This window comes from Coregonus clupeaformis, chromosome 19 (assembly GCF_020615455.1).
Source record: "Coregonus clupeaformis isolate EN_2021a chromosome 19, ASM2061545v1, whole genome shotgun sequence".
Taxonomy (NCBI): Eukaryota; Metazoa; Chordata; class Actinopteri; order Salmoniformes; family Salmonidae; genus Coregonus; species Coregonus clupeaformis.
The window spans coordinates 2,903,047-2,923,988 of NC_059210.1; the positions used below are offsets into that span (position 1 = coordinate 2,903,047).

General features: G+C 40.7%; 2 protein-coding genes across 3 annotated transcripts; one reads left to right on the forward strand and one right to left on the reverse strand.

Annotated features, from left to right (window-relative positions):
- Positions 1-7,682: 7,682 nt before the first annotated feature.
- On the reverse strand, positions 7,683-9,814 carry LOC121531298 (cytosolic 5'-nucleotidase 1A). Its single transcript, XM_041836536.1, has 6 exons — positions 9,519-9,814; positions 9,274-9,396; positions 8,980-9,109; positions 8,747-8,869; positions 8,397-8,566; positions 7,683-8,154 (listed from the first exon to the last, which is right to left on the reverse strand). The coding sequence occupies exons 1-6, from the start codon at positions 9,552-9,554 to the stop codon at positions 7,882-7,884; spliced, it is 855 nt and encodes a 284-aa protein (XP_041692470.1). The 5' UTR covers positions 9,555-9,814; the 3' UTR covers positions 7,683-7,881.
- Positions 9,815-13,161: 3,347 nt separating this feature from the next.
- Positions 13,162-20,564, forward strand: syt8 (synaptotagmin VIII). 2 transcript variants are annotated; one of them, XM_041836537.1, is made up of 8 exons: positions 13,162-13,308; positions 13,880-14,049; positions 14,283-14,369; positions 15,438-15,605; positions 15,739-15,906; positions 16,128-16,245; positions 16,550-16,683; positions 19,871-20,564. In XM_041836537.1, exons 1-8 carry the CDS (start codon positions 13,185-13,187, stop codon positions 20,108-20,110), a joined length of 1,209 nt encoding a protein of 402 aa, XP_041692471.1. In that variant the 5' UTR covers positions 13,162-13,184; the 3' UTR covers positions 20,111-20,564. The 2 variants fall into 2 exon arrangements, with proteins under 2 accessions (XP_041692471.1, XP_041692472.1); XM_041836538.1 differs by lacking the exon at positions 14,283-14,369.
- The last annotated feature ends 378 nt before the right edge of the window (positions 20,565-20,942 follow it).

A 20,942-nucleotide genomic window follows, 5' to 3' on the forward strand; every position in this document is an offset into this window, starting at 1 on the left:
CTATTTTCCCTCAGCATGCATTTTTCTTCACTATTCTGAATGTCTAAAGAATCCATATATTGTTCTGAAATATGAACACAGAAATACTGGACATTTTGAACTCTTATTATGGTGGTGAGTTGACAAAATTACAATCATGTTCTTGAATTGGACTCACATTTTTCTGGTCTCGGTCTCGGACCCCTTGTCCCCCTCCTGGTTTCGGTCTTGACTCGGTCTTGGTAATTTTACAAAGTGTGTTATTATAAAATAATACTTCTAAATCTATGAAAGCACAGTGCAATTAAATTCAGCAGCTAATTTAGAGTACAATGAGATTTGTACAGGTGCTTTAGCGCACGCACGCACACACACTCACAATTAAGAAGGTAAGTAAGAGCATCAGTGACATCTAAAGATATACCAAAAATTAAGGATATACTGACAAAATAGTCTCTCCGCCCTAACAATGAGAGTTGTTGTCCACAAGCGACACAGTGGGCTGTCTAGCTCCCGCCTATCCTTTCTTTGGATTGGTGGATACATCTCATTATTGTAATCCTGTTTTGAATATTCGATGAGGGTTGTTAATGTCAACTGCCTGTATTCAATGGAGAGAGATGCTACGCTACTAGCTTCATACCATGAATATATATTGCCATCTCGAGACAACTCCGATATAAAGTGTTTTTTCTCAAAGTTGCCGGGATGTCACCTGCCCTACTTATATCAGTACCCTCATAACAACTTAAGCATATTCAATGAAATAAACCTCATGTAGCAAATAAACCATATATTTTTTTGTTGAACAAATTCGACACTCTCATTGACCTCCATACAAAAACTCCTTGATTGGTGGGCAAAACAACAAAGAAACACCACCTACTGGAGGGAGACAGATTTTCCGCCGAGTTGTGCCTCTCTAGTCCTCTTCCTCTCTGGATATACTTGCAAGGTTGTATAGTGATGGTATGCTGTCCTCAACTGGTCAAAGTGAGTAGTACATTTAGTTTGTTCTACAAAAAGCCTGATATGTTCATGAAGGGACTTGTAATGTACTGTTGTTCTCCAGTCAGAGGTTAGACCTTTCAACTGATAGTGAAAGAGACAGTGGGGAGGCAGTTTCTCACAGTCAACCGTGTACTGTGAAACAACAGGGAAATGACAGCTAGCGTTTAACAACAGTAACCAGCTAAACTCCCTCTCACAGTTTACACGCATGAATGGCAATTAGGTGATTCTAGACATCTAATATGTCATCTGTTATGTCCTACTTTTCCACGGTTCCAGGGCACAGCTCCAACAGCCTTCTGCAGAGCGCTGATCTCATCATAGGGGCTGAGGATCAGGGAGGTGCTAGTGCCCACCACGACCTCACAGCCACCTTTACACAGTGTGATGTCCCCAACGCTAATTCTGCCAATGACACTCAACTATTTAGTTAGGGAAACAGTATGTAGTGGAGCAGTCATTTTAACAAAAGTTTGATCATATACATAAAGTTGATCGCTCAAGTGGGTGTGGGATGGGGGGTAAAAACAGAAGCCTTTAGTTGTGGCTCAATCTTAGATTAAAATCCACTGTCATTTATATAAAGGAAGCTAGAGAGACAAATTGCACTTTGTGGGCCACAGATACTGAGGTCTCCATTGGGAAAGAGGTCTTCTGACGTCAATGGAACAGAAGAGAGATCATATTGTGATATAGGCTAGACCTAAAGTGATCAGCAAAGAAGATTATTTAAAACTATATAATCTATCAGTGGCAACAATTAATGTATCCTCCTTTTCAAAGTTACTGTGCATGTATCCTGGCTGAGATACCAAGTTACACTTCCCAGTCCACAATACATTGAATAGTCTCTTCCATCCTTGACATACAGTGGGGGAAAAAAGTATTTAGTCAGCCACCAATTGTGCAAGTTCTCCCACTTAAAAAGATGAGAGAGGCCTGTAAATTTCATCATAGGTACACGACAACTACGACAGACAAATTGAGAAAAAAAATCCAGAAAATCACATTGTAGGATTTTTTATGAATTTATTTGCAAATTATGGTGGAAAATAAGTATTTGGTCACCTACAAACAAGCAAGATTTCTGGCTCTCACAGACCTGTAACTTCTTCCTTAAGAGGCTCCTCTGTCCTCCACTCGTTACCTGTATTAATGGCACCTGTTTGAACTTGTTATCAGTATAAAAGACACCTGTCCACAACCTCAAACAGTCACACTCCAAACTCCACTATGGCCAAGACCAAAGAGCTGTCAAAGGACACCAGAAACAAAATTGTAGACCTGCACTAGGCTGGGAAGACTGAATCTGCAATAGGTAAGCAGCTTGGTTTGAAGAAATCAACTGTGGGATCAATTATTAGGAAATGGAAGACATACAAGACCACTGATAATCTCCCTCGATCTGGGGCTCCACGCAAGATCTTTACCCCGTAGGGTCAAAATGATCACAAGAACGGTGAGCAAAAATCCCAGAACCACACGGGGGGACCTAGTGAATGACCTGCAGAGAGCTGGGACCAAAGTAACAAAGCCTACCATCAGTAACACACTACGCCGCCAGGGACTCAAATCTTGCAGTGCCAGACATGTCCCCCTGCTTAAGCCAGTACATGTCCAGGCCCGTCTGAAGTGTGCTAGAGTGCATTTGGATGATCCAGAAGAGGATTGGGAAAATGTCATATGGTCAGATGAAACCAAAATAGAACTTTTTGGTAAAAACTCAACTCGTCGCGTTTGGAGGACAAAGAATGCTGAGTTGCATCCAAAGAACACCATACCTACTGTGAAGCATGGGGGTGGAAACATCATGCTTTGGGGCTGTTTTTCTGCAAAGGGACCAGGACGACTGATCCGTGTAAAGGAAAGAATGAATGGGGCCATGTATCGTGAGATTTTGAGTGAAAACCTCCTTCCATCAGCAAGGGCATTGAAGATGAAACGTGGCTGGGTCTTTCAGCATGACAATGATCCCAAACACACCGCCCGGGCAACGAAGGAGTGGCTTCATAAGAAGCATTTCAAGGTCCTGGAGTGGCCTAGCCAGTCTCCAGATCTCAACGCCATAGAAAATCTTTGGAGGGAGTTGAAAGTCTGTGTTGCCCAGCGACAGCCCCACAACATCACTGCTCTAGATGAGATCTGCATGGAGGAATGGGCCAAAATACCAGCAACAGTGTGTGAAAACCTTGTGAAGACTTACAGAAAACGTTTGACCTGTGTCATTGCCAACAAAGGGTATATAACAAAGTATTGAGAAACTTTTGTTATTGACCAAATACTTATTTTTCACCATAATTTATAAATAAATTCATAAAAAATCCTACAATGTGATTTTCTGGAATTTTTTATCTAATTTTGTCTGTCATAGTTGACGTGTACCTATGATGAAAATTACAGGCCTCTCTCATATTTTTAAGTGGGGAACTTGCACAATTGGTGGCTGACTAAATACTTTTTTTCCCCACTGTATGTGCTTGACTTGGTTTCATTGTATTCATTGTACAACATTAAACGTCCCATCAGTTTGATATGGTGTTTTCTGAACAAACTAGCTAAGACATGAAGTCACAATTCTCATGTTTATTCCTACACTCTTAGAAAAAAGGTGCTAAGTAGAACCATACAGGGTTCTTCGGTTTGTCCCCATAGGGCAGGGGTGTCAAACTCATTCCATGGAGGGCCTAGTGTCTGCTGGTTTTTGTTTTTTCCTTTTGATTAAGACCTAGACCACCAGGTGAGGGGAGTTCCTTACTAATCAGTGACCTTAATTCATCAATCAAGTTCAAGGGAGGAGCAAAAACCTGCAGACACTCGGCCCTCCATGGAATGAGTTTGACACGTGCCATAGGGAAACACATTTTGGTGGCAGGTAGAACCCTTTGGTTTCTATTTTGGTTTCTCTATTTTGGTTTCTTCATAGAACCCCCTGTAAATGATTCTATCTAGAACCCTCTATGAAGGGTTCTGCCTAGAACCCCCTATAAACGGTTCTACCGAGAACCCATTTATCTTAGAAGGGTTCTTCGTAGAACCCTCTATGAATGGTTCCACCAGCCTTATTAGCCTTTATAATTAAACATTTTATGACAATACATTACATATATCATAAGACATTTATTTGAGGGCCTAGTTATACCCTAACACAGTGATGTTAGGAAATTCCTGGTTTGCAGGCTACATCAGGCCTGCAAGTCACATTATGCTGGCTTGCAAGTGGTGTAATTCCTATTGGAATCCAGCCAGAGTGAGGATATCCAACAATTGGAATTGATCACCTGCAACCTGCATTCAGAATGACTATCAGTGTAAGGAAGATTGAATAAGGAGACTACCTAAATCATCTAAACTGGAAAAACCATCTCAGTAACTGGTGCAATAAATCCAACTACTAACAGATTGGATTAGTTTTGAAAAATGTATGTTATTTATCTTCGTGTGTAGAATAATAGTAATCAACAAATCAATGTACATGCAATAAGACAGATATTGAAACAAACAATTCTGAAACTCAACCTGCAATAGAGCATGCTGGGAAATATAATAATGATGGGCGTAGTTTTGAGTGTTTTACTTTACACAGAGTAAAAATGACACAATCACACTCAACTCTGGTTATTAACACCAACACTATGGTTATTTTACACCTCTGAGTGTTAAGTTAATTTAACTCCTGAATCAACACTATACATGTTACAGGGAAAAATCAACACTAGGTAAAACTGGCCAATTTGCTGTGTACCATACAATAATTACCAGTCCCCTGGTGCCCTTTGGTAAACAAGCTCATTGATTTTGTTCACATGCCTGCCTATAAAATAAGAAATATATGTTGGTAATGGTTGACAGTTACTCCAAATGGATTGAAGTGTTCCCCACATCGAGTGATATATGTGTATTGCTGTTGTTGTTTTCTTAGTTTTTGTTTTGCTTCAATAACAAATCTCACCAGATTGGGTCTGCTGAATGGTTGGGATTTCTCCCTAAGGATTAGCCCTCTAACTTCCTGACCTGTAACTCTGCAGTGAGATCGCCAAGATGATAGGGGAGTACAAGCCAATTTGGGGGAAAGAAAATGGTTTCAACTGTGTGTTGTTATTTGTTTAGAAATCTGTATTAAGAATATTGGTAGTAGTAATAATTTGTCATACAGTAAATCATCTGTCTGGATTTCCTGAATCAGGTAGTAGTAATAATTTGTCATACAGTAAATAATTTGTCTGGATTTCCTGAATCAGAAATGCCCTAAACTAAACTGGTCTGGTCTGTCCTCTCTCGAGGTTATGTCGAAAGTGACCACAGATGGTGTCTAGATGCATGGAAGGGATCATTTCACCAAGAACCTCCCCCTAACCTAATGCAGCAATGGCGAAAATGGCGTTCAATATGGTCCTTCACCACTTCTACCTTGAGACCTGAGTCCGAGCCAGCAACCAGTCGAAGCTATCAACTGCCATTTCTCTCATGCCTTTTCTCTCAGGAGTGCGACATGAGTCCACGTGGAGTGAGCATGGAGAGATCCCATCCAAACTTCTTTCATGCTGCTGGTGTACTGGTAGGAAAATGGACAAGACATAATGGACTGTAAAGGACAGTGGTGGCTCAGGTGAGAGACACAGCTGGTTCACTTATTTCCTTTTATTCTCCTACTCTCTGCTTAATTAAATCACAGAGAATAATAATTTGAAAGACAAATCATGGCAAAAATATCCACTATGTCTACTGTTTATGTAAAATGATTAAGGGAATACCAGATACATGCACAAATATTCCCATTTAGGTACAGTTTAAAACATTCTCACACCTATCTTTTTACACTTATCAGATTACTCAAACTCCTGATGTTAAAGTTTAAACACTGAGGTAAACACTAATGCTCGGTCACTATTTAAAATAAAGGAAAAAATACGATAAAAAAGCTTATTCAGATTCAGAAGGGTTCTATGTAGAACTCTTCTTACCTTCCCAATATCAAAACCTATGCATAATGGATGAAGTATGACTTGAGTTACTGTGCATAAGGCAGTTACTGTGCAAAGTATAACTTTTATATGACCTTTACTGTCCATAAGGCGGGCCAGACCCTTACATCAATATATACTGAACAGAAATATAAACACAACATGTAAAGTGTTGGTCCCAAGTTTCATGAGCTGAAATAAAAGATCCCAGAAATTTTAGATACGCTCAAAAAGCGTATTTCTCTCAAATGTTGTGCACAAATTTGTTTACATCCCTGTTAGTGAGCATTTCTCCTTTGTAAAGTTAATCCATCCACCTGACAGGTGTGGCATGTCAAGAATCTGATTAACCAGCATGGTCATTACACAAGTGCACCTTGTGCTGGGGACAGTAAAAGGCCACTCTAAAATGTGCAGTTTCGTCACAGAACACAATGCCACAGATGTCTCAAGTTTTGAGGGAGCTTGCAATTGGCATGCTGACTGCAGGAATGTCCACCAGAGTTGTTGCCAGAGAATCTAATGTTAATTTCTCTACCATAAGCTGCCTCCAATGTCGTTTTAGGGAATTTGGCAGTGCGTCCAACCGGCCTCACAACCGCAGACCTCATGTAACCACGCCAGCCCAGGACCTCCATATCTGACTTCTTCACCTGCGGGATCGTCTGAGACCAACCACCCGGACAGCTGATGAAACTGAGGAGTATTTATGTCTGTAATAAAGCTATTTTGTGGGGAAGAACTCATTCTGATTGACTGCGCCCCTGCCCAGTCATGAGAAATCCATAGATTAGGGCCTAATACATTTATTTCAATTGACTGATTTCCTTCTATGAACTGTAACTCAGTAAAATCATTGAAATTGTTGCATTTATATTTTTTTCTGTATAGTTCCTTTGCTGGTCTCACCTTCATCGTCGTCAAAGGTGTTGCAGTAGGAATCAAGGAATATATTACAGAAATCCCTTTCTGAGTCAAACATAGATTGCCTCAAGGTCTTGAACTTTGAGGGGCATACTGGATAGCAAAACAAACAGAAAAGGTACACAGGATGTTATAAGGATCTCCTCAGTGCCCCTAGGACCTCTGTCGAGCCTTACGAACAAAAAGGTCCCTAGTCTAGTAATTATGGTTCAAGCAGTATCATTTTACCATGACCTGCAGCAATCTATCTTTGTCACTACATAATTCATATATAAATACTGCATAATGTAGGCAATGTCCAGTTGCAAACCACACATGACTAATGCAGTTAATAATACACTCCACTGATGTTTCATGAATGAGCTAGCATTTGTTAAAAACATATCTACTTTGTATCTTACCGTATGAGTGACTCGGACGTCAATGCACAAGCTGCTAAATCACAGATTTAAAATCTTTATTTTTGTTTTTGTATTTATTTGTTTGTTGTTTATGCAAGTTCTGATGGCTTCTCTACCACTTCTGTGGTGTTTGACTGTAGAGTAAGGATCCATACACTGGATACAGTTTCTCCTGAGAGGTGTTTATACACATCATTGGTTACTTGCTATTTACCTGTCATGCATCACATGACTTACCTGAGGCTAATTCACAGGTTCAGATATTGGAGCTATGGTAATTCTTATTAATGCAGGCTATATGCATCACACCACCTGAGGAAAACTGTGTGTCAATCAGAATGCATTATGTGCTGCTCTTGGAGTTTATTAAAAATGTTTTTACTTTGTAAAGATTAAATAATCAAGATTAAAGGAATATTGCTATATTTATTTACACAACAATCTGTTTAAGCAGTTGGTTCAATGATATATTGAAGCTGGCAGCTGTTGTATGAATGAGGTACAATAAAACTCGAGCCAAAAAGCATGCAAAAAAAGCTTTCATCCAAAAATCTAACAGGAAAAATACCCAAATATACATCTTCTTCCTATCCGTCTGCCATCCATCATGACATTGCAGTGAACCCCTCCATATGATACAGGCCATCGAGGCAGAGTATGTGAGGCCGTACCAAGTTAAGGATGGGGCTACGAGGGGCTCCGGCCAGGCAAAAGGCCTCATCCACAAGCAGTCCCCAGCCTCGTAGAGTCTTCAGGGCACTGGCACACACATCCCTGGAGCTCCACACTGTCATCAGGCCGGTGCAGAGGGGGCTGCCCTCCAACCCAAATCTCCTCCTCATCTCTCCCAGCAACACGGTAAACTCTTTCATTGAACCCTTGAGTACAGACAGCAATACTTTAATTTAGTGAGAGAGCAAGTAATTAATACAACTCACATATAGTAAGTGCATTATCAATGGAAACCCATACAGCATTGTATACACTGCTAAAAAGAAAAGGCTTTGCGGTTCTATATTGAACCTTTTTGAAGGTAAGCCATTGAACCCGTTTTGGTTCTATATAGCCATGTCTTCTAGAAGGGTAGGACAGGTATGTTGTTATACTATAACTACTGTACCTTTGCAGTTTTAAAACCCTGGAGCTGGGTCTCGGTGAAGCCCTGTTCTCTTAGGTCATGCAGCATCTCCTCTGAGGATCCAATCACGTCTCCTGAGAACACCATTTTGAGCTGATCCACTGTCTGATGATGTGGGTCTGTCTGACAGTACAGTAGGGCTGCTGGAACACCTGACACAATGGCCAAAGAAACAGGGGAATTTAACTGTTGGATTGAGAGGGAGATAGAGATTGTGTGTGTGTGTGTGTGTGAGAGAGTGAGAGAGGGGTACTTAATTAAAACATTTACGATAACAAATGTTCAAATTAAGGTTTGTTTCTGAGTTCATGTAAGACTTCGAAACACCATACCTTTTTGTAAGGCCTTGCACACATCATTAGTATCCGTTGACAGGAACAGTTTCACATTGTATGATTGCAGGGTCTCAATGGAATCCTCCTTGTTGCAGAAGCAAAATCTGCCAATATCAAGACCTTTTGGGGAATACAAGAAATACAAAATAGTGATTCATCTTACATACAGTATCTTGTTGTGTACTCACCCATACCCCTATTGTAGGCCTAATTCAGAGTGTATGCCATACCATAATGTTTTGCACTGGCAATGATCCTTGAGTGTTTTTCTTCATGGTCATTGGACAGCAGAATCACATCAAACAGCAATGTCTCATCAGAATTCATGGTCAGCAGTCTTTCATTCACTACCTGGATGGCCTGAGGAGGATGAAAGCATGCAAAGCCATAGAAATATAGTTAGGCCAACTATATTTCTGTAAAGACTGTAATTCCATTTATATGTGCATAACCATTTTAAATGTAACTTTGTAATATTGCTACCCGTGCATACATTATGTGTGCTTAAAACAATGAATGTTCACCTTGATGAAAGAAAAAGCATCTCCCTTTCTCAAAGGTTCTGTTGCTCCATGGACTTGCTCAGCTTCTGGGTAAAATATTGCGTTTGATGACACTGCAACAACCACAGCCTGAGCTGTGTCTCTCTAGAGACAGAAATAAACATCCAATAACATTGCTCAAACATGGACGTATACAAGTCGTTTTTCTGTTGATTATTATGAAAAGACCGTTTTGCCGCAGGATATGTGGCATGACGTTGTCTCACCTGCTTGACATCGGGGTTGCGCACCATCGCAACCATCCTGCTTGATAAAGCGGAAGAGAGAAAAGTTTGAAAAATAATAACGCAAAAAATCTCCAAACTCTCTAAAGTTGTTTAACCTTGAAAACGAAAGTACAATGCGAATTGACTTTCAGGAATTCTTTAGAAGGCATTTGTTCTTGCAAAATGGTCTATTTGGATAGGCTATAATGACAAACTTCAACATATGTTGAACAAATTATGCAGAATAAAGAACCATTTCAACCAGTTCCCTTTTGTCTGAGCGAGTTCCGTCAGATTGCCCTACCTTTCTATAGAGTGTTTTTCCGTACAAAATCCCCCAGATACTTATCCAATACTGCCACCCGCTGTACAGGAGTAGTAGGACTAGCAAAACTACACAAAGTATGAGATTATCCCCTAAAAATGTGATATTTGTACTCCAAACAATATTTCAGCTAAACCATATTTGATATTGATTGGATGTATTTGTGTTGATGTAATCAACCATCAACTGTGTTGTTTATTTGTCATGGAAAACATATTTGTAAATTGCATATTTATAAAACCAAGAGGACATAAAAACTTGATGAGTCCATCAATAGAGCACATTTGTAATTTGAATACTGGAAAGTAATGAGATAAATATAAATAGTTAATGAGATGATAGGAGGGGTGACCATTGACTCATGGAAGGACGGTTGTCACTTTGCACAGTGGTGTAACAGAACCATTTTTTATGCAAATATTATGTCAATGTAAAAATTGGTTGTGTTTACTCTTGCTTTCCCTCCAAGATGTTATTTGATACTCTACTGTAGAAGGCTATTACCCCATGTGTATAAAACATATCCAGACTACTATGCTATTTCCTATTCAATCGAATGTCTCTCCTCTTCTAATCCTGAGATGGAGCCAAGCATTCCAATGTTGTACGTGTTCCCTGACACGCACACACACACACACACACACACACACACACACTGTGTGGTGTCACTGTGTGTACATGACGTGTGGTAGTCACTGCCTCTGTTACATGTGTTAGGGAAATACATCAAAGTTTCCCACAGTGGAGGCTGGTGGGAGGAGCTATAGGAGGGCGGGCTCATTGTAATGGCTGGAATGGAATAAATCGAACAGAGTCGAACATGGGTTTCCATATGTTTGATGTGTTTGATACCGTTCCATTGATTCCATTCCAGTCATTACAATGAGCCCATCCTCCTATAGCTCATCCCACTAGCCTCCTCTGGCTTCCTACCATACCTATCTACAAGTTGTAACAAAATGTGGGGAAGGGATGATTGGGATCAACACACATCATTGGAATAAAAAGTTCTGGGAAAAAAACGTATCTGTTATCATTGCACAAAAAGTCAAGCAATATACCAGTGCAATATTTACACATTTACAAGAAACCCACTCAAGCCTCTCCAAAAATCGCTTATCACGTGACTGTCTAATATACTTTTTTTTTGTTGTTGTAATATAGGTAAAACCATGGGTGTGTCATTCTGGAAATGTCTTTGTTGTGTTACTCATTAAGTATACTGACACATGCATCAACTCTGTGAATAGATTACCTAAATGTGTGTGTTTGTAAAGTGTAAACACTGTATGGCTGAAGATTGAGTACTTGAACACTACAGAATGATGTGTTTAAAACAGAATACACAGCTTATTGTGTTGTTTAATACTAGTAACAAGTATCTGTAACATAGGTCACTCAAAAATTGTATTCTAAATGAAACTGTGATACTGCAGTTGGAACAATATTAAAGACTACAGCCTGACTAAGTTGGCCTTAATCTATTTAGTAATGAACTATGCAAAATGCATATTGGTATAAGCAGAAGAATAACTATGTATCTTTCCCATGCGATCACGTCTTCTTCTCACTGATCAAACACTTCATACAGAACGTTTATGGACTGATCCAGCAACTTTCAGACTTTCAGGGCGAAGTGACTTCCTTCCCCTCATTTGTTGTTATCCTGTAACTCCCTCTTGCTGGAGAACTGCATGGATGACGGATAGAGTAATACAGTCTTCAAGTAGGCTACATTAATAAGGATACAAACTACATTGGTACTGAAACAGTGAGTGTTAACTCTGTGTTTACGTATATGTTTTCCTATATTGTAAAACTGTATTCTGTCAGAATATAGGTATCTATTGATTCCGTTTTTTTGGGCTGTTGTATGGTTGTTGGTTGTGTTCATGTGGATAAAGACTCAAGCTCTTGTGATACAAGTTCTTGTGGTACTTTGTCTTTCCACTTTTGTTCTAACATTCAAATAATGTGAACTGTATTTACTACACAGCAAATGCTCCAGGGTTAAATCAACACTGAGAGTGTTAAATTGAACACTGTTCCAGTGTCTATACAGGTCCACACTTTTCAGTGTTAAATTAACACACTGCTTAGTTTAAAGCCTTATTTGCAGATTTCCCAAAGTGCCTTTCAATCAATTGTAGAGTTACCGTCCGTGACTGTATTTGCTAGTGACAGAGACATGGTTGTTGCATTCATTCATTTTCAGTTGTTTGGCCTTCACCAAGTGAGATCCTAAGTGAATATATTATCATTAAAATGCAATTCTTTAAGACAATATAATACGTATTTCATAAGGCCTTATTTTGAGGGCCTAGTTTTAATCTAATACAGTGGCCTGAAACTCATGGTTTACAGGCCACATCAGGCCTGCAAGTCACATTATGCTTGCCAGTGTGGGGATATCCAACATTTAGATGTTTCTTCCCACCGCAACCTGCATTCAGAACGACTGCCAGGGTCAGGAAGACTAAGATATGAGACTACCTAAAGCATCTAAACTGGAACAACCATTTTAGTAATGGTGCAATAAATGAAGTAACACATTGGATTAGTATTAATCAATCTGTGTACATGCAAAAACACAGATATTGAAACAAACAATTCAAAAATCAACCTGCAAAAGAGCATGCTGGGAAATATGATACTGATGGGTGTGGTTTTGGTTCAACACTGGTTATTAATGCCAACACTGGGGTTCTTTAACACCAATGAGTGTAAATTTAACACTTACATAGTTAAATTAACTCCTGAATCAACCATTACACTGAAAAATCAACACTAGGTAACACTGGCCAATTTGCTGTGTACATGTAAAGTAAAGAAATGTAATCCCCTGTGCTATGGCCATTTTGTCTAAAATAATGTTATCAGGGTGTGCAGCACACCCTCTTTTAATGGGCTACTGCCTGTGTGGAGCTGTCATCACTCCACTCTGCAGTTGTTTAACAATGGTTATGGCTAAGTATCCACTCTCCTTTGTAATGGCAACCACGTTTTTGCAAGCAGAGGCACAATGCTTTTAAAGAATGGATGTTAAGAAAGAATGGGTGGGGGGTGTAACTTTAGTTTGAAAATAGTATCAACATCAAAGCTATGATCTCACAACAATTATCTTTAAACCTTTAAAAAAATGGTATAAGGCAATGAAAATGATTAGTGCTTTATCTAACCAGAAGAGGCTGCTGTGGAGCAACACTACAGTAGCTGTGTTAAAGTAGCAGTTGCTGTCAGCAGACCTGAGCTATGAATTACCCAAATTGCTTTTCCTCATTGCCTGTTTTTGCTGTTTCCTCTCGATTCTAGGTCTCAGCTATTCACCCTATACATACATCATGTTTCCTAAAACCCCATTAGCAAACAGCAACATAAGCCCTACCACTACTAATAAAAAAACTACTGCCAGCCCCACTAACGCCGCACTCGGGTTCATAGACCAGCTGCTGAACAAGATTCCCTGTGAGTAAACCTGTAACCGCACACACCTCTCCCACCACTCATTCTCCCCCACCCCCACCACACCTCTCCCACCTCTCCCTCCACCTCCCTTTCCACCCCCTCCACCTCCCTCTTCCACCTCCCTCTTCCTCCTCCACCCCCCCATACTCTCCTGAGTGGGCACCCCTACGCTGCCCCCCATCTGTCCCACTTTCAACAGACATGGCCGGGTAGAGCGGCCTGCCTGCCCGGGCACCTGCTTCCATGTGTCATATCTAATTACACTCCAAGCGCACATTTCTTAGCTCTCCATTTTCACTTGTTATATACGTTTATATCTCCTTCATCCGGCTGGCTGTGCTCTTGCTGCATGATTCAGATGTGTGAGACAACTTGACTACACTGACTCTCAGGACTCTGCAGCTAGGGGCTGCTGCTGTCAAATAAATGCAAGGCAAATGTGTTCAAATAGCTCTCCATTTCTACTTGTTACAAGTTTCTCTCTCCTTAATCTTGCTGGCTGTGCTCTTGCCTCATGCTTCAGAAGTGTGTCATAATGAGACAAACTGCTGTCTTTTTTTGTCTCACGCAGTGCCAAGATGGGCTATTTACATCATCTTTACCGTCATCGTCTTGCTGATTTTGGTGTGTATTATTTGGGTCTGTGTGAAATGCTGTTGCAAGAGCAAGAAAGAGAGAAAGAACAAGCCGGACCATCAGATCAATCTACAAGGGGTGACTGGTTCCACGACTACATCGCTAGTAAGTAAAGGTAGAAGTAGCAGTAGCTTGGTCTTGGTGGGATAACGCAGAGCATCTGCCCCATTCTATCAATTTCTTCTTGCTTGGATTGGTCGCCGTTGTGGAGGAGTGAAGTAGAGGTGTAGCCTTAGCTCCTTATGTATGCTAGGATGGGCCATTGCTTGAGGGATTGGTTGTCTAGCCGGGGAATGAGATCGGCTGGTTCAAGCTATGACAGTGTTCTTGATGGGCAGGTCCAACCTGGCTCGGATGATGCAGACTATGGCTCAGCTAAAAACCGGGGAAGACTACTCTACTCTCTGGAATACAAGGCACAAGAGGTTAGTTAGTCTTTTGAACTTGTAACTTTATCAAAACACTGTAGCCACCACAAGCCATAGAACCAGAGTTCCCATTTGATCACAGATTAAACAAGATACACTACAGGACCAAAAGTATGTGGACACCTGCCCGTTGAACGTCTCATTCCAAAATCATGGGCATTAATATGGAGTTGGTCTCCACTTTGCTGCTATAACAGCCTCCACTCTTATGGGAAGGCTTTCCATTAGATGTTGGAACATTGCTGCGGGGACTTGCTTCCATTCAGCCACAAGCGCATTAGTGAGGTCGGCACTGATATTGGGCGATTAGGCCTGGCAGAGAACGCATTTTCACTGCTCCAGAGTCCAATGGCGGCGAGCTCTACACCACTCCAGCTGCCGCTTGGCATTGCGCATGGTGATCTTAGGCTTGTGTGTGGCTGCTCAGCCATGGAAACCCATTTCATGAAGCTCCTGATGAACAGTTCTTGTGCTGACGTTGCATTCAGAGGCAGTTTGGAACTCGGTAGTGAGTGTTGCAACCGAGGACAGACGATTTGTAAGCGCTACGCGCTTCAGCACTAGGCGGTCCCGTTCTATGAGCTTGTGTGGCCTACCACTTTGCGGCTGAGCCGTTGTTGCTCCTAGAGGTTTCCACTTCACAATAACAGCACTTACAGTTGACCGGGGCAGCTCTAGCAGGGCAGAAATTTGTTGGAAAGGTAGCATCCTATGACGGTGCCACGTTGAAAGTCACTGAGCTCTACAATAAGGCCATTTTACTGCCAATGTTTATCTATGGAGATTGCATGGCGGTGCTCGATTTTATACACCTGGCTGAAATATCTGAATCATCTAATTTGAAGGGGTGTCCACATACTTTTTTATATACTGTATAGTGTATGAATTATCACACAAATGAAGAGAGAAATGTCAGATTTTTCAAAATGTCACTTAAGTTTACTTCAGTGTGTCTTAATTTTTCTACCATACAGCAGTTGGAATTACAGTAATCTTGCATGTGTATGTGGCCCTTTATCTTCCTCTACTGTCTTTGACTATCCTGCCATCTCTCATCCCCTGCAGCTGACCGTGGGGATTAAACAGGCTGCAGCGCTGCCAGCTATGGACCTGGGTGGCACCTCTGACCCCTATATTAAAGTCTACATTACCCCCAAAAAGTCAAAGACATTAGAGACTAAGGTCTACAGGAAAACCCTTAACCCCGTTTTCAATGAACACTTCAAATTTGAGGTATTAGAGGGATATTCCTACTGTATGTTTTATATGTTTAAGAGCTTTTTAGCCAGGCTACTGTATTATAAACAGTGTAACTGAGTCTGTTTCTGCACCACTCTTGACTCTTGTCTGACTATCTTGTGTCCAGATTGACAAAGCTGAGCTCAATGAGTCCACCATAGTCATGAAGGTGTTCGACTTCGATAGGTTCTCTAAACACGACATCATTGGGGAGCTGAGGCTGCAGCTCGGAACCATCGACTGGAACCATGTGATCGAGGAGTGGAAAGACCTTAGTGAACCCTCCAAGTCTGAGGTTAGGATGTGACTTGATTTTTGGACCTAAATGGACCGGTCATAATGCTGATACAAGAACAGGAAGCAAAATGTGTAATTGTAGTCTACCTCTGGAATTTGAATATCACAAAGTTCTAAAATCCAGCAGTAGGCCTAATTTTCCTTGAAATACTATATGCCTACATACTGTATTTCCACCTGGTTGTTAATGTCGTTTCTGGTTACCTTCTGTGATTACAGGATATAATTCTGGGGGAGATCTGCTTCTCGTTGCGTTACGTCCCCACCACCAGCAAACTGACTGTTGTCATCCTGGAAGCCAAGAACCTAAAGAGTATGGATGTAGGGGGCTCATCAGGTAGGTCCAAGCCCTGGCTCTCTGAGAGGAAGACTGAATGGTTGATTTTGTGAAGAGGCTAGTTAGGATTAGCCTGGAATCCAGACCGGATTTGTGCTGAAATTCCACTCCTTGTACTCAGTGTCATATGCCAAACATATGACATGGAGTAACAAGGAGTGGACTGTTACAAAACAGGTCTGGATTCCAGGCTAAGTTATGAATATGACAAATAATACTACATTATTATTGTGGCCAGTTTTGATTATTACAAATAATACTGGATGCTCAAACTACATTCTACTGTCATTCATGTACACTGTAGATCCCTATGTAAAAGTGCAGCTAGCTCTGGACAAGAAGAAGTGGAAGAGAAAGAAGACGTCTGTTAAAAAGTGCACACAAAATCCCTACTTCAACGAATCTTTTACATTCGTGGTGTCTTTTGAACAAATTCAAGTAAGTATGATCGTATCTCAGAATATGGCTAAGATTAGGCCTTTTTGGCTCTCCAGCCAGTTACAAACTCAGCTGCCTGCATGTTATGGAGCTCCAAGAAAGAGGCCATCCCTTTACAATCCATTGTTATATTTTGGCTAAAAAAATTTAAAGCGTCAATCTGCGATTTGTATATAAATTTTTGGACTTTTTAATAAATGCACTGTAACGGAAAACTGCAATTTATTCGGTAATTTATGTTATTATCAACAGTAAAATACTTTGAAACTTTTTACCGCAGCATACTATAAATTATGGTGCATTGTGCGAAAATGTTGTGAGCGGGGAAATAATTGCTGTATTTCGAATGGTATTCCATTCCATCCCATAGAATACAGTACCATACCGTACCATGCCTTTGGAGCGGCAAAAACCTTTTTATCACTAGTGGGTGCATTCTATTGTTGTTTCTGGCTCATTATTATATTTTGAGTCGTCCCTTGTAAGAGGCTATAATTTGATGCACCCATAAGTGAGAATGTGGTTATAGTGCCCTATCAATTGAAAATGTATAGGGGTCAGATTGGAGTGGCAGCAAGTCTTAAACCTTAAAGGGGGGCTGAACTTCCTGATTTAGCCTCAGTTTCAATTCTCCTAATTCGGAAATGCGACTGAGAACGGGATTTGTGTCTTGGAGGCGTGCTTTGATATGGATATCTCTGATGTGGGTATCTCGTGAGAAGCGTTTGTACTTTCACTCTGCAAAACAGTATATAGTTACAATAACTCACCTTTCTAGATAACTTCAAACAGTTTAACCAGGTCTTGTGTTTGGAAGTAGCCTAGACTAGCTACCAAGCCAGCCAACTTCTTTCGCCAATTAGCTTCAGCCGCTGGTGTGCGACCCGTGTTTGGATAGCCTATCTGTGGGTATAGTTAGGGACCGTCAATAAATTACACAATGTAAATGGGACAATATTTTCATGTTGCACATCTTTTAGTTGTCTCATTAAATGCTTTAAATATTTGCATATTAATTTCTACAATTTATAATTGGTTTGAGGTTTTTAAGTCATTGAAATTTGGAGCAAATGACGTTTTAAAATATTGTCCCCTGTATGTTGTGTAACTGACTGATGGTCCCTAACACAATAGGTTGGGGCCCCTTAATTGGGGAGGACGGGCTCATAGTAATGGCTGGAATGGAGTCAATGGAATGGTATCGAACTCATCAAACACATGGTTTCCATGAGACTGACTTTATGATCAAAATTATCCTATTTACATTTTGTAGTCAATTTTGACACTAGAATACATCTTTCTGACTAATATCGATGCCACATAGGCCATTTTCTATCAGAGAAGTTGTTTATTGGCTTCAGTTGCTCTTTAAATGTTTGAGCATTTTTCCATTTCCTTTTGGTCCGTTTTGCCCTGTAGTCACTGCCAGTTTGGAAGTCTATAAAGGTCCAATGCATCCGTTTTTATGTCAATATCAAATCATTTCTGGGTAACAATTAAGTACCTTACTGTGATTGTTTTAAATGAAAATGGTAAAAAAAATACACAAAATAGCTTCTTAGCAAATTCTTCTCAAGCAAGAATTTTGCTAGGACTGTCTGAGAGTGGTCTGAGTAGGGAGGTGAAAACTGAAAACTAGCTGTTATTGGCAGAGAGGTTTGGAACTCTCTTTCCTATTGGTCTATCAACTAATTTACCACCTGGTGATGTCACTAGGCAAGCCAAAAATCCATCCCACCAAAACAAGCTGAAATTTCAGGTGGTCTTTTCAAACAGCTCTTACACTAAAATGGCATTATCATATTTTTCACTATTTCACTGTATTATTCCAGCCTCATAGCATGGAAATATATATAAAACACAGAGAAATCCAGTTTTTGACTGCACTGGGCCTTTAAGGCCTCTAGAAGTGCAAATGACATAAAACACCAAATATTCATGAATATGCTGTAATGTGTAACACTTTACCTAGCAGCCAACCTGCTTGCACCAATCCCTTGTAATTACAGTAAAATACTGTGAAATTCAAACCCCTCCCTCAATGAATTTCATTCATCCATTAATTATTTCAGATTACGGTAACATGTCCTTTTTTCTTCTCAGTATAATATAGTCAACTTTACCGTACTGTACTGTGTGTCTATCACAGTACTTGCTTTGATACCGTATTTATAGTAGAGTAGGTGTACTGTAATATGAAATACAGAATTTTACTTGCCATTGAGCTGCCGGTAAATTACTGTCAAATTAACGGCAACCCCTTTACAGTGTGATATACTGTATACCCATTAATTCTTAAAGAATATAACTTAGCAATGCCTCATGAGCTGAGTTCAACTGTCGTGCCCCATCAGAACCCAAAATACACTGAGTATACAAAACATTAGTATTGAGTTGCACCCCCTTTTGCCCTCAGGACAGCCTCAATTCATCGGGGCATGGACTCTACAAGGTGTTGAAAGCGTACCACAGGGATGCTGGCCCATGTTTACTCCAATGCTTCCCACACTTTTGTCAAGTTGGCTGGATGTCCTTTGGGTGGTGGACCATTCTTGATACACACGGGAAACTGTTGAGCTTAAAACACCCAGCAGCGTTGCACTTCTTGACACACTTACGTCGGTGCACCTGGCACCTAATACCATACTCTGTTCAAAGGCACTTAAACATTTAGTCTTGCCCATTCACCCTGTGAATGGCACACATACACAATCCATGTCTCAAATGTCTCAAGGATTAAAAATCCTTCTTTAACCTGTCTCCTCCCCTTCATCTACACTGATTGAAGTGGATTTAAGTGACATCAATACAGGATCATAGCTTTCACCTGGATTCACCTGGTCAGTCTATGTCATGGAAAGACCAGGTGTTCCTAATGTTTTGTACACAGTGTATCAGCTTGTTTTACTCCACAATTTGTAAGCAATGTAACTGTAAACAAAACCGTATAGCGTCAAAGCATGGTTAATCTATCATTTTCATATCATGGATGGTCAGTCCTTGCATCCATAGCTCTGTCTATACATTTGAGAGTGGTTACATTTTTCCAACCCCATTCCTCAACTGTTTACAAAAAACTATATTGTTTGTACTGCAGATTGCCCCTTTAAACAAAAAGGTGATGGGACCTCCTCTGTAGAAGTACAGTTTGCAGTGACTGTTCTCTGCTGTTGCTCCCTCCCTCCAGAAGGTTCAGCTGGTGATTTCCGTGTGGGACCATGACAAGTTTACCAGGAACGATGCTATTGGGAAGATCTTCCTGGGTTGTGATGCTGCAGGGAACCAGCTGAGGCACTGGGCAGACATGCTGTCCAATCCCCGTAAGCCTGTGGCCCAGTGGCACAACCTGTTTTCCAGCGAACAGGTGGACTCCACCCTCGACCTCAAACACTCAGTCAGGATCCCCTTCATTAATAAGAACTTTTGAGAAAACTTAGACTCACTTGCCAGACTCATGGCACTTCAGCGGTTGTGGGAAGAGGCTAGAAAGAAATCCTCTTCAGTGGCCTGACATAACCAGCTTCCGTCCTCTACTTCAATAAGCTAATAGCAGCTTGGAGGCTCTTGCACTTTTAAACGCTGAAAAATATTCCAATATGTATGCTGGACATTCGGATTTAAATAGTTGATGTATATGCTGCAATTTTTATAGACATTTCATGAAATGAATCCGTGATAGGTCCAACTATTTTCTATGTAGCCCATTGATTATTGGTTTTATAATCAAGCTGAATATAGCATTACAGTCAAACTTGAATGCTGCACATACAGTATGACTAGCATACAAAAAGACCCCATGTTGATTTTAAGATTGTGTTCATTTCAAATGTCATTACTATACTGAACAAAAATATAAACGCAACATACACCAATTTCAACAATTTTACTGAGTTACAGTTCATATAACGAAATCAGTCAATTGAAATAAATGCATTAGGCCCTAATCTATGGATTTCACATGACTGGGAAGGGGCGCCGCCATGGGTGGGTCTGGGAGAGCATAGGCCCACCCACTTGGGAGCCAGGCACACCCACTGGGAAGCCAGGCCCAGCCAATCAGAATGAGTTTTTCCCTACAAAATGGCTTTATTACGGACATAAACACTCCCTAGTATCATCAGCTGTCCGGGTGGCTGGTGTCAGATGATCCTGCAGGTGAAGAAGCCGGATGTGGAGGTCCTAGGCTGGCGTGGTTACACGTGGTCTGTGGTTGTGAGGCCGGTTGAACGTACTGCCAAATTCTTGAAAACGATTACGGT